At 47.9% G+C, this 13,255-nt stretch overlaps 1 protein-coding gene across 10 annotated transcripts in view; it reads left to right on the top strand.

Annotated features, from left to right (window-relative positions):
* The window catches only part of ITPR1 (inositol 1,4,5-trisphosphate receptor type 1), a 161,430-nt gene that overhangs the window by 7,427 nt on the left and 140,748 nt on the right, over positions 1–13,255 (top strand). For all 10 annotated transcript variants that reach the window (XM_054280942.1, XM_054280938.1, XM_054280937.1 and 7 more), the window contains exons 2-3: positions 8,137–8,244; positions 11,778–11,848. In XM_054280942.1, the coding sequence (XP_054136917.1) occupies positions 8,153–8,244; positions 11,778–11,848 (163 nt within the window). In that variant the 5' untranslated portion in view covers positions 8,137–8,152. The remainder of the gene's footprint in view (positions 1–8,136; positions 8,245–11,777; positions 11,849–13,255) is intronic.

Here is a 13,255-nt window from a genome sequence, read left to right as displayed (position 1 = left end):
AAATAGTATGAATAGAATGTAATTAACTCGGCCCTCATCTTGCTGTGTGAATTTGCACTGCTCTTCCTACTTATTTTTAGAGGAAGGGGAAGTGTGTGCTTGATGAGAAGAGCAGTGAGTCTGATCGCTCCCCTGGGAGCAGAGGGGAGCGTGGGCTGGTGGATGGGGATTTGGGAGACCTGGATTTGAATCTGGGCCCTGAGTCTGACCTGCTGCATGTCCTTGACAAAGTCACAGTGCTGTGCTGCTCCCTCCTTCCCCCTTCCCCAGCCTCCATCTTGCCTGATCAGCCTGGGAATTGGAGACAAAATCTGCTGCATTTGAGTGTCAGGAGGAAAAAGATTTGGTCTGAGAAAGAGCATTTCCCCCCCTTAATCTAACGGCTCATCAGCCACCCATGGGTGGCAGAGCAGCCTCCTGGACATGAAAGGTTGCAGCTGAAGGGAGAACAAGATCCTGTGGTAGATAAATGCGCTGCACTGATAGGGCTTTTTTAAGGTGCAGTCTCTGAAATGGAGCTCCATGTGCATAAAACCAGCAGTGCTGAGCCCTCCCAGCGCTGTCCCTGAGCTGGGTCCCACTGCAGGTGTGAGAGATCCCAAAATCCCTTCATTTTCCCTTCCCTGGCGAGTGCAAAGAGCTCCTTTCAGATTTGCAAAGTCAGAAGCTTTGCAGATGACAGAGCTCTGTCCTCAGCCCCAGCACGGTGATTATTCACTGGGTGAGCTTTTAAATAAAGCACTTCCTCCCTTCCTTGGCTGTTCTAATGGGGTTCTTAGGAATGTTTGCTAGCATCCTCAGGGAGGAAACCTTCCTTTTTTTTACTGAATGAGAAACATCACGTTTGGGTTCAGATTTTCAAGTTAGCTGTGTCTGTGAAAATACAGAATGCTCTGTGGGTGTTATCCAGAAAAACAGATGAAATCTTGGTTAGTCTGTAGGGCCAAATTTTCAGCCAAGTAATCTCGTAACATTTGGATTTACCAGATTATCTAAGCACTGGATTTTCAGGATAATAGTGCTTGGTTGCATTTTAAAAGTGTTAACTTGCTTGGCCTGACTTACCAATATTAATGACCCGATTCCATTTAATTCAAACACAGACTTACCTGGTCTTGGGGGTTCTCAGATCTGTTAATTTCTGGCTGATTTTGCTTATGCCATTAAGCAGTTCTTTGTGTTTGCTTCTTTGTTGTCTCTCTGCCCTTAAACTCTGGTCTTGCTTCTGTCAAAAACTGAAACAGAATTAAACTTTCCCTCTGGAATTTCCTGTCGGCAGTAATGAACTTGAAACACTTAAGTACAGTTGGAGATTCTATTCTTAAACAACCCAGATAGTGAAAAAGACTTTGATAAAGTGCTGCTCCAGTTTTGGTACCGGTACATATAAAATTGCCAATGTTTATTGAATTGAGCACTAAACCACGGTGCAAATCTGCCAGGAGAGAGCTGGGTGCATCCTGGGACTGCAGGGCACAGCGAGGAGCTTTTTTCTTAATCTAAACAAACATCATTAAAGCATCTTAGAAAGACACAGTAATTTGTATCCCAGTAGCTGGGAATTAAGCAGTTTGCAATGAGACACATTTGGGCTCGTTTATTTTACAAACAGGATTTGCAGTCGCGGGGTAAAGAATAAAATCCCACACAAAGCAGACGTGTGAGACATGAAATCGGGGAAGTAGCTTTGATTTCTATGAAAAAGGCTTTTCACAAATGCTGGCGATGAGGAGTGGCAGGGCAGGGACGTTGTCACAACCTGTCCCTGCGAGGAGGGACTTCAAACGGGGCCTTGACTCGGCTCTTCAAGGAAAGCAAACTCCCAGCTCTTGGAACCTCTTTTTTCTGACTTAGCATCGGGAGGGAGATGAGTGATGGGAGAAATTAGTGTGAAATGTTTACAAAGCAGCTGCATTTCCCGTTCTGAGTGTTTCCAAAGGCAGCTGTCTCACGGGGGTGTTAGATACTGAACACTCGGTTTGATGTTGTGGTGTTGTCACTGGTAATCCTGCTTTAACTGCCCGTATGAAATGTGTTTTCATGAGAAAAGGGATTGCATTTCAGGGACTGTATTAAGCTTATCCTGGCTTATTCAAGGCCATTAGGCTGAGCATATGCTCTGCTTGTGCCCTAAAATCCAGCAGAGATTGGGAGCTGGTGGGAACTGTTCTGGGTCTGCAGAGCTTCTCCTTGGCTTTGGGGACAAACCGTGGCCAAGGCTTGTACAAACCCTTCCCCTGCCTTTCAGAACTGCTTCTGTTCAGTCCTTTCCACTGCAGGAAAAGCAGCTTGGGTTGAAGATACACACAAGATAATGTGTAGTAAGAAATAATCAGAACTGAACCCCGGAGCTGTGTCACTTTCTGTTGGGTCAGAAGATCACACTCGTGGTGGTGTGCTGTGGATTTGTGCTCACCAGAGCTGGGGGGAAATCCTGGAACTCCTGGGCTGAATAGCAAGTTTTCCTGGCTTTAATTCCCTGCCTGAAATTAGCTAATGCATGTTCGGGTCCAGCCCCACAGAGCAGAGCTGGCAGAAAAACTTGTCGGTCAGTTTATTGAAATTCACATGGAATTGAGTAGATTTTGTTTGTTTATTTTTTTAGTCGATTTCTTCAACAGAAATTGATTTTTGTTTTCCTGTGCAGATAAACTGTATATAAAACATACTGAGCCACTGACTTTGATATAGACACGAGGAAACGGTCACCAACAGAATTATAAAGATTCATCTTTCAGGGCTTAAAAAAAATACCGTAGAATGCGTTCATAGCTCAGGAATTTTTTGATGTCTGTGGGCAGATATAGTTAACTTCTCAATGCACAGTCCACTTTTAGTTCATCTTTCTTTTATATCCTGGCAAGTCCTTCTGTTTCTCAGCTTTGTGAGGAAAGAACATTATTTTTACAGCTTGGGTTGCTGCTGTTGACGTTGCTGCCACCCGAGTTAGGCTGCTTGGAGAAACCTGACTTCATTTTTGCCAGATAATGCCATGCTTATCAGTGCTTCATCTTTGATTTTTTTGAGTGAGTTTACCTAGAGGGAATCTTGTTTTCCTGCAGTGTTTAAGGGGAGGAGGAGGACAATGCTCCCTGGGTAACACTGCTGTGTTTCAGCTGGAACAGGATGAATTTCCTGCAGGAATCCCCTCTTGCAGGGTTTTGAAACAGCCATTAAAGCTGGGATTATGCACAGCATAACTGCAAATGTTCTCTTAGGGCCATCCCCTCATCTAGTGTTAATCAGTTGCTCTTGGCACTGGCATATCTAAAATAAATAAATAGTGGGGTAATGGTTGTATTTGTCCATGGAGCACAATTGCCTTTGCAGCAGCGTGACTGTGCTGTACCCACCAGAGCCAGGTACTGGGAGGCTGTGAAAACCCCCTGTCCTGCCCTCCTGGGGAGTTCTGGTGGTCACCCTGTGTGTGGTCGGTGCCCTGGGGATGGCAGTGTCCCCTCACAGCCAGGGACACACACATGGGTGCTCTGATGTGGGGATGGCAGTGTCCCCTCACAGCCAGGGACACACATGGGTGCTCTGATGTGGGGATGGCAGTGTCCCCTCACAGCCAGGACACACATGGGTGCTCTGATGTGGGGATGGCAGTGTCCCCTCACAGCCAGGGACACACACATGGATGCTCTGACATGGGGATGGCAGTGTCCCCTCACAGCCAGGGACACACATGGGTGCTCTGAGTGCCATGGGGATGGCAGTGTCCCCTCACAGCCAGGGACACACACATGGGTGCTCTGATGTGGGGATGGCAGTGTCCCCTCACAGCCAGGGACACACATGGGTGCTCTGACATGGGGATGGCAGTGTCCCCTCACAGCCAGGGGACACACATGGGTGCTCTGATGTGGGGATGGCAGTGTCCCCTCACAGCCAGGGACACACATGGGTGCTCTGACATGGGGATGGCAGTGTCCCCTCACAGCCAGGGACACACACATGGGTGCTCTGATGTGGGGATGGCAGTGTCCCCTCACAGCCAGGGGACACACATGGATGCTCTGACATGGGGATGGCAGTGTCCCCTCACAGCCAGGGACACACACATGGGTGCTCTGATGTGGGGATGGCAGTGTCCCCTCACAGCCAGGGACACACATGGATGCTCTGACATGGGGATGGCAGTGTCCCCTCACAGCCAGGACACACATGGGTGCTCTGATGTGGGGATGGCAGTGTCCCCTCACAGCCAGGGGACACACATGGGTGCTCTGATGTGGGGATGGCAGTGTCCCCTCACAGCCAGGGACACACACATGGGTGCTCTGATGTGGGGATGGCAGTGTCCCCTCACAGCCAGGGGACACACATGGGTGCTCTGATGTGGGGATGGCAGTGTCCCCTCACAGCCAGGACACACATGGATGCTCTGACATGGGGATGGCAGTGTCCCCTCACAGCCAGGGGACACACACATGGATGCTCTGACATGGGGATGGCAGTGTCCCCTCACAGCCAGGACACACATGGGTGCTCTGATGTGGGGATGGCAGTGTCCCCTCACAGCCAGGACACACATGGGTGCTCTGATGTGGGGATGGCAGTGTCCCCTCACAGCCAGGGGACACACATGGGTGCTCTGATGTGGGGATGGCAGTGTCCCCTCACAGCCAGGGGACACACATGGGTGCTCTGATGTGGGGATGGCAGTGTCCCCTCACAGCCAGGGGACACACATGGGTGCTCTGATGTGGGGATGGCAGTGTCCCCTCACAGCCAGGGACACACACATGGGTGCTCTGATGTGGGGATGGCAGTGTCCCCTCACAGCCAGGGGACACACATGGGTGCTCTGAGTGACGTGTTCAGGAGCAAACCTGTTCTCCTCGGTCCCTGCGGTCTCCCTGTGCTGTGCACTTGGATAAATGTGCCAAGGCTGACAGGTTTTTACTGCCTCCGCTTCTGCCTTGTCCTGCTGAAGAAAATAATCAAAGATGACCCCCCAGAGGTCTGGTTTTGGGAGGATTAGTGTGGCCAGCTGTTGTTGACAGGATCTTTTAGAAAAAGCTTTTCAAACTGAGTACCTGGGAACTTTGCTCTTAAAAACCTTCCAGTTCCACTTTTTGCTTCACATTTCCCAGTTGTCAGAGGTAGGAAAAGCCTCAATTTGAGGTGGCTGATCATTTAGTGTTTGGTGCCAGCAACTGGAGTGGTTTTGTCAGTCCCTTGTGAGGAGAGTGTGAAAAGCTTTGGAGCTGAATTAGTGCAGCAGTGACTCTGTTCCCTCCTGTGTGGGGAGGCCTGGGGGGTCGCTGAGCCCCTTCTCCATCTGCCAGTGCAGCGTGGTGCTGAGCCCTGGCCAAGCTGAGCATTGGCAGGGACAGGTGTCAGGGATGCTTTTGCCTATTAAATAGGGGTAGCCAGGACAGCCAGGGCTATGAGAAAGCTTGAGGATAAATCAGTGTTTTAGAAGAGGCTCACCCCAGTGGGAACTGGCTCCCTGGAGCATCTCCTGGTGTGTTGGGGATGGCATCACACTGATGGGTGTTGGAACAGCATTCAGAAATCCAGGAGAAGGGGCAGTGAGGACTTACATGGAGATTAATCTGCCTGAGCTTGGGAAACAAGGTTATTGGAGCCAGATCAGCCCTTGGTGAAGCCAAACTCCAGCACAGCTCTCCTGGGTGGGAGCAGCACAGGCTGGGGTTCCAGGCTGCACCCCAAACCCAGCCCTGTAAGCTCATCCAGGAATTCTCAGGATTACCTGGCAAGAATGCAGCTGTTCAATTCACTAAATTGAATTTAGGCTTGACACAACCTTTCTGATATCCAGAACTCTGTGATGGTTCTGGGTAAAGCTGACAAACATTTTATTAGTGGAATTGTCAGTAATTTGCAGAAGAGCATTTTTGGGAGGTTTGCACTATCATGATATATCAGAGTTATAATTTCACAGTATAGTGGGGTCTTCCTTGGTGAAGAAAATGTGAGAAAATTGAGGCTGTGTCCTGGAAAGTGCTGCAGGAATTTGCTTGTCCATCCCTCAGCCTGGTTTTGAGCAGTGGTCTGGGATTCTTTTTTTTTTTCTATTTTTTTGGCCAAGGAAGAAAATCTCTAATGGAAGTCAATAACTTTGACCTTCACATTCCCTTGGGAACAGCTGTGGTGAACATCTGCCTCTTGTGAGGAAAAAGTAATCCCCCCCCACAGCATGGAAAGGAAACCTTAATGCCAGGTAGAAAGGGTTAATTGGGGAGTATCTGTGGGTTTTGTTGGCTTAGACAGCTTTTGCTTTGGGCTCTATCAATTCAGGGCTGAGCCTAATTTTGAGTGATGAAAAGTTTTCTAGTCTGAAGTTGGTAGTTTAGGATCCAAGTCAGGAAATGGGCAAAGTTGTATTTCCAGTGTTGCTAATTCAGTCACTCTGCATATTTCTGTATGTTTCTTGGCATATATCTTAAAATAGGTAGCAGTGTTTTTCTGTCCACTTATCAGGAAGGAATGGGAACAGACTGTGTACCATGCAGTGGCTGAAGGACTTGGCATTTAACAGGCAGCCAAGAAAGGGTTTGGTGTTGTGTGCACCCAGATTTGATTCCAGGGCAGCTGAGACCCCTTTACCTGCATACCAGCCTGGCCTCTTATCTCCTGGTTTTCCTGGATTTGTGTTTCATTGTACCAGTGACACAGATTTGCAGGGGTAGAATGTCCATGCTGTGCTTTGATTTAATAATAATAATGAAAGTTGTTATTGTTGTTCCCAGCAGCAGAGATCTTTTGGGAGTGAGGAGGGAGAGCTGCTTGGAGCTTTTCAGAAGAAAAGTGTAACTTTAGGTGTTTATTGCCCTTTCGTAGCTGCAAACATCACCTTTTAGATCTTCATGAACTTCTCTGTTGAGCTCCAAGCTTGCCTAACAACCTGCTCCTTGTGCTTTTGGTAAACAAGATAATGCCCAGGGAAGGGGATATTTATCCCTGGACAGGCAGGGCTGTGCTCTAGAATAAGCAGAATTTCCTGCTGCTCCCCTTTTCTGCTCTTGGAGCATTGAGAGCCTCTTTGGGTGTGATGGAGGGAGAGGGAGGAGGTGTTGGGAGCTTTTCTGCCTCAGTGCTTTTCTCCCTGGGCAGTGCTGGCTGCAGGGCTCACAGCCTGCCAGGAGGAGCAGCTTGGAGCAGCCTTGGTGCTCTTTGAAACCTCAAGCACAGGAGCTGCTGGGCCTTTTGAACTCGCCGATCAAAAAGCAGGGCTTGGGAGGATGTCCAGGAAACCAGCAAATGGGCTTGGGAAAGATGTCTCTGAAAATCTGTTCTGTTGGTTTTGTTATCCGGGCTTGTGTTGGGCTCTTTGTTGCTGTGACAGATTGAAACTCAAATTTTTTCTATATTTATTGAAATGACAGGTGGATCCTGTGTTGTTTGGACTTGGGGCTTTAGAGAAAATGAAGTTCTTAATACAGCTGAAGTTGGCAACACTCAGTGTCTCTCTCCTCAGTGTTACATTTAAGCCATCTATATTAAACCCAGGATTGAAGAATTACTGATTTCACAGGGATTTGGTTGTCAGATAAAGCATTTGACTTTGGAAAAATCTTAATCTTTGTTTTTACATGCAAAATCTGTTGTCAGGCATGCTGAATGGGGTCTTCACCTAACTCTGGTTTTGGGCCTGTGGGTGTAGGCAGGAGGCTGCTGGTGTCATGTCCAAATTTTAGCAAAAAACATTGCCATGAATTGGGTCAATATTTGGAATTTCTCAGGAGCACCATTCCAGCACTAAAGAGAACCTTTAAAGGATGCTTAAACCTTTAATTCTGGCAAAGAAATGTGATAGAAATATGGCAGAAACTGCAGCAGTCCCCTTTTCCCCGTGGCAGGTGGGATGGAAGGGGTTGCTGCAGCTGCACTCAAATCCAGCATCCTCTGGGATGAATGCCTGCCTGTGAGGCAGTCCCACGTGCCATGAGATGCCAGGAGCTGCTTGTTTTTCCTGGTTTATTTTTCCAAGCAAGCACTCTGGCCTGCTGGGTTTCCTTTGATACCTGAAGTTGCGCTGCGAGAACTTGCTCGGTTTTTCAAACAAACCAACAATCAAAGGCAAAGGCTCCTGTTGCTGTAACCTCTGGTAGCTGCACCAAGGAATTCTGCCTGATTCATGTTGTGCTTTCTTCTTTCTTCCAGGGGCAATAAGCCAGAGATGACTGACAAGATGTCGAGCTTCCTTCATATTGGAGATATTTGTTCTCTCTATGCAGAGGGCTCAACAAATGGATTTATTAGCACTTTGGGGTAAGAACAGCTGTTCCCTTGTATTACAAACCCTGTAAGAAGGACTAGCAGAGCTCAGCTAGCTCTCCTGAGCCTGATCCCAGGGGACACTGGCTAAAGCAAGGGGACTTTATGGATAGACTTGGCCCTACATTTAAAAATAGCCTGAAGTGAATATGGCAAGGTAGATTTTGGGAGGTTGGAGAGTGTATCCGTGGCTGTGGTGCAGTTTAATGTCCTTGGTGGGGAGGAAAAATCTTGTCAGGTGAAGGGGTAGGGGGGAATGAATGCAACCCAATGATTTTCATGTTGTTGTCTGTCCCGCGTCCGTCCGTGTGTCCCGTCCTGTCCCTCCCTGCCCCTTTCCCAGTCAGGGATGAGCAGGCCCTGCACTCTGCTGACTGCACAAAGGATGTAGCACAGGCAATGGAAGCAGTGTAAAAAACATATATATCTAACAAAAAAATAAACCAAATCCCCGAGCCAAGTGGTTTAAATACCAGTAACTCACCACTACAGCTAGTTTGACCTTACAATTGAGGTTTAATTTGAGGTTTCTCCTACAGACAAAATTGTTTTTCTCCTATCAAAGGAGAAGATGTTTTGACCCTTGTGCTTTGCCAGAGCCCTGGAGCAGCAGTGGGAGCTGTGTTGCGCCAGCTCCTGCCCCTTTGTGCTGCCTGCACCAGGCCAGGGGCAGGTGCTGTGCAGCAGGAGAGGGGAATGCTGCTCCATCCACCACAAAAACAGCTTTTCACGTGGGAAAAGCACGAGCTGGCCGAGCAGAGCCATGGGCTTGGAACACAGCTCTGAGGAGGGCCAGGGAGTGTTTGATGCTGCTGAGGAGGAACCTCTGCAAGCATCAGGAGCTGGTGCTGCCTGGGCAGGAGCCCCTGCAGGGTGAGAAGCTCCAGGAGCACCTCTGGCCCCTGTTCCCGAGGGCAGGAGCAGTGAGGGGCACACACCCAACCTGCTCTCTCTCATTTCCAGTAGCCCTGAGGGCCTCAGGGCGGGTACAGTCACAGCACATGTTTTGATGCCCACAGCCCAGATGCAGCTGCTAAATGGAGCTCCCAAGCAGGGTACAGAGCCAGCATCCTGGTAAGTGCCTCAGCAGGAAACAATGGGCTGCAGTCTCTCCTGAGTGACTCCAAACTAACTTGTAGGTTTAGTCCTCTAGCTATTAGGATTCTGGAAAATAAGGGGGCAGAGAAGGAAGCAGACACTGAAGATGCACCATGATCTATTATAGGAAAGAGAAGAAAATATGGGATGCTGCCAGAAAGGAGAGAAGGTATGATAAAAGCAAGGGGTGTAGTAAGTAGGGTTGGTCGAATAGTATTTGGCAAATGTATTTGACAAATTTCCCAGGTCCTGGTCAAATATGCCACGTGCACTGTGCAGCCCTGGATCAGCTGTGTGACGGGCCAAATACTATCTGCTGAACACTGGCAGCATGAGTTATCCTCTACAGCTGCCTATTGTTTCTCCTCCCAGTCTGAAGCGAGTTTGGCAGCGAATAACTGCAGGCCAAGAAGAAAGTTGTTCTGCCATGTGGATCCCGTGCATGAACAGTATGCAGTGGCTGTGGCTTCTGAGGGCATTGCTGAGCAGATGTTTTTCACCATGGCTGGTCCTTGTGGACATGACAGGCCCCAAGCTTTGTTATCTCCTAGGCTTGATGAGATGTTCTCGTGGCAGGCCTGAAATCCCCTCTGTGTTCAGGCCTCCTCTTTGATTTGGTTAGTGCTGTTTTAAGGTAACTGCATTATGTAATGGCCACATATCTCTGAGCCTAATTTAAGCCAGAAATCCTAATTGCTATGTGAAACATGAAATGCATTATCATCTTAATAAGCCTCTGTAATCAAATTAGTTTTGTCCCATATTTAATTTAGTCTTTGTCCTGGAGAAAATTAAAGCGGCAAAGGGAAGATTTGGTGTAATTGTCCTCCAGCCCATGTGGAGTTTTGACAGTCTGATGTCATAACATGTGCAATGACTTGTTATGTGGTTCCTGAAGGTTGAGGAGCAGATGCCACTCATTCTACATTCTAAAGCTGTCCTAAATCTCTGAAGAGTGTTCCTATTGAATATTCCTATGACATGTTGCTTAATCAGAACTTGACTCTTGCTGTTTCCCAAACTCAGTGCTGTCATCATGATGATTACTGGTGTACAATCTATCCTCTTTCGTGTTTCTCACCCTGTAAAATTTTCCTCTTACTAGTTTGGGAATTTCCTCTTTATTTTCAACCTAATCTCAGATGAGAGGGATGCATTGCACTGAGGTTATCTGTATGGGATGATCAGAGTAACCTATTTCCTGGATATTTTTGGCCCTTTGTTCACCAGAAGCAGGTGCTGCAGCTCAAATGTTAATACCATTCATGTTGGAGCACCTATATATAAATATATATATATAGTACTGAGTAGGGAGAAAATCCATGGGGAAAAAGCAATTCACTCTGAATGTTTGCATATGCAAATCTTAGATGCATAAAACTGTCGAGCCCTCTTAATTTCTCTGATCTCTTAATTTTCATGCACTTCCTTATTTTCTCTAATTGTCTCAAGATGCTCCCTGCATGTGAGCAGCCTCTGCAAGGAACAACTCTCATATTCTAGGTCTCAGTCTTCCTCCAGTTGATTCTGCATGAGAATGGACCTCTCAAACCTTTGACCTTGGAGTTTTACTTTCTACGTTTGTGTAGAAAGCCTCTTTGACAGATTGGTGTAAGGGGCCAAATTGAGTCATTAAGAATCAAATCAAGCCCCAAAGTGCTTGGTTACAGGTGCGATTTTGCAGTTTGGGAAAAGCCCAATTCCACCTTGATCCTGAGCTGCTCAGAGCAGTGGGAACAGGGGCTTCCTACCTATTCTCTTTATTCTGTGGGATTTCAGCTGACCCTGTGGGGGTTGTGCAGGGACAGCAGCTCTGTCCTGGCATTCCCTCTTGGAATCTCTTGGGTTTGCCTGTGCAGCTCCCCCTCTTCTTGCCAGAACAGGAGGAGGTTGGCTCAATCCCTCAGCTCACCTGGTGTTTGGCTGGTGAGCAGGAGGGTACATTTGTGCCTTCCTTTCTCTCAGGAGCCAATTTTTATTGTGGCACTGACTCCTCCTGCCCTTTCCTAATACTTGGGTCAGTGTCCAGTTTGCATAGCTGTCATATTTCCCCGTTCTCTATTCATACAAACACATTTGCAGCGTGACTCCAATCTGTCCAAGAGGCAGGAGCTGTCCTGAGGCTGTCTGTCACCTCCCTAGAATATGGGCTGTTCTGTCTGCACCTCGAGCAGGGCACGTAAGGATGATGCAGAACACAGGAGCAATGACTTATTTATTGTCCCACCTACCAGGAGCAAAGCTCTGGGCAACAGTAAAAATTAGCTGCATGCTTCTTAGAAAGATCTGGCATAAGTTGGCGTTTGGGGAATGTCTTCTGCTGAAGTGGCCACTCGGATGAAATATTGCAAGTGAGACTTTGGTTTTGTGACGAGGATGGAGGGGGCTGCAGGGGATGGGATCTCACTGCACTGCTCATTTCTTTGCAGCCTTGTGGATGATCGCTGTGTGGTACAGCCAGAAGCAGGTGATCTTAACAACCCACCCAAAAAATTCCGAGGTAAGTTGGTCAGACAGCTCCTTACCCTTCTCTTAGAAATGATTCTTTGTTTTGTGCAGTGCCCTGTAACAATTTCTGACCTCTGTGGCATATTTTAGTGTCATCTCCGTCCATGGATGGGCAACCCGTGAGGAAAAATGTGTGTGTTGAATATCTATGAGACTGTGGTGGTTTAACCTGAGTCAGCCCCACCCAGAGGGATGGGGAGAGGAAGAGAGTTCAGATAAAGGAGCAGCTTCACCCAGCAGCAAGGCAGGAGAGTGCATTGGTTCCCATTTCCCATGGGCAGGCAGGTGTTGTGCCAAGACAGATGCCACCCCTGCAGGCACTGCCAGCTGTGTGCTGTGCTGGGCTGGGACACCCTGGGCATGGCTGTGCCCCCAGCTCCTGTGCCCCCCAGCCCTCACAGGGAGGTGGGAGCAGAGATGAGCTCAGCAGGAACTCAAACACCCCGTGGGAGCAACAGCTTCCAGCACAAATCCAAAATGTGCCTCTACCAGCTACTGCAAGGAAAATGAACTCTGTCCCAGCCAAACAGGAATGAACAAAGCTGTGTGAGGGGATGGGGTTGAGGTTACAGTTGTTTGCTTTTCAGATCTCTCCAAATGTTCACAATCCCTGGGAATTTCATTTCTTTTTCTCCATTCCATCACACCACCTTTCTAATTACCCAGTACCAAACCTCAGGGAGGAGGAAAATAAAAAGGAGCAAGTGTTAGCCACAGCTCTTGTTATCTGACCTAATTTGATATGCGCTACCTTGGGCTTTGCTTTCGCTCTGCCAGGAAACTTATGCTCACTGATAAGAAATTAGTGCTCTGCTTTTCACTTTGGCAAGGGCTGACTTGTTCAAGAAAGGCCTCAGACAGGAAGAGAAGCACTCACTGGGATTTGGTTTGCAAAGACCTCAAATTCTTTTTCTCACCCCTGGGTTGCACCTTTCACCCAGAGGATAACTCAGCCAAATATTCTACAATTTTGGTCAGGATTTTATTGTTCCAGGTGTAGCAGCACCTGTGCCTTGTTTCTTTGGATGAATTGGTTTCCTTGCTTATGCTTTGCCTTTATCAGGGTCTCAGAATCACCATAATTCTGTTCAGGTCTGGCCAGAACTGCAGGTGATTGCCCTTGATAACCATGTACAGTCTGTGCTGCTGGTTTTGCCTGCTGTTATTTGGGTGGTTTTGGGGTTTTTTTGCCATGACACGATGTCCCATATAATGAAGCTCTCCTTTTAAAATATTGCTGAAATCTGTGAGTTCTTGTTGGTTTTTCTCCCTTTTTCCTGGAAAACTGAAGAGCTGATAATTGAAACACTAAAGAGGCAACCTGGGAAGGTTCAGCATTCAGTGGTAAGCTCTCCAAGAAAGAACAATGTTGTTTTGTGAAGCAGAGCCTTGACTTCTG

Source organism: Melozone crissalis, unplaced genomic scaffold, assembly GCF_028551555.1.
Source record: "Melozone crissalis strain CALT ecotype California unplaced genomic scaffold, PUWL_Pcris_2 ptg000029l_1, whole genome shotgun sequence".
NCBI classification, from domain to species: Eukaryota; Metazoa; Chordata; class Aves; order Passeriformes; family Passerellidae; genus Melozone; species Melozone crissalis.
Note: the sequence above shows the minus strand (reverse complement) of the source record. Positions and strands in the feature narration are given on the sequence as shown.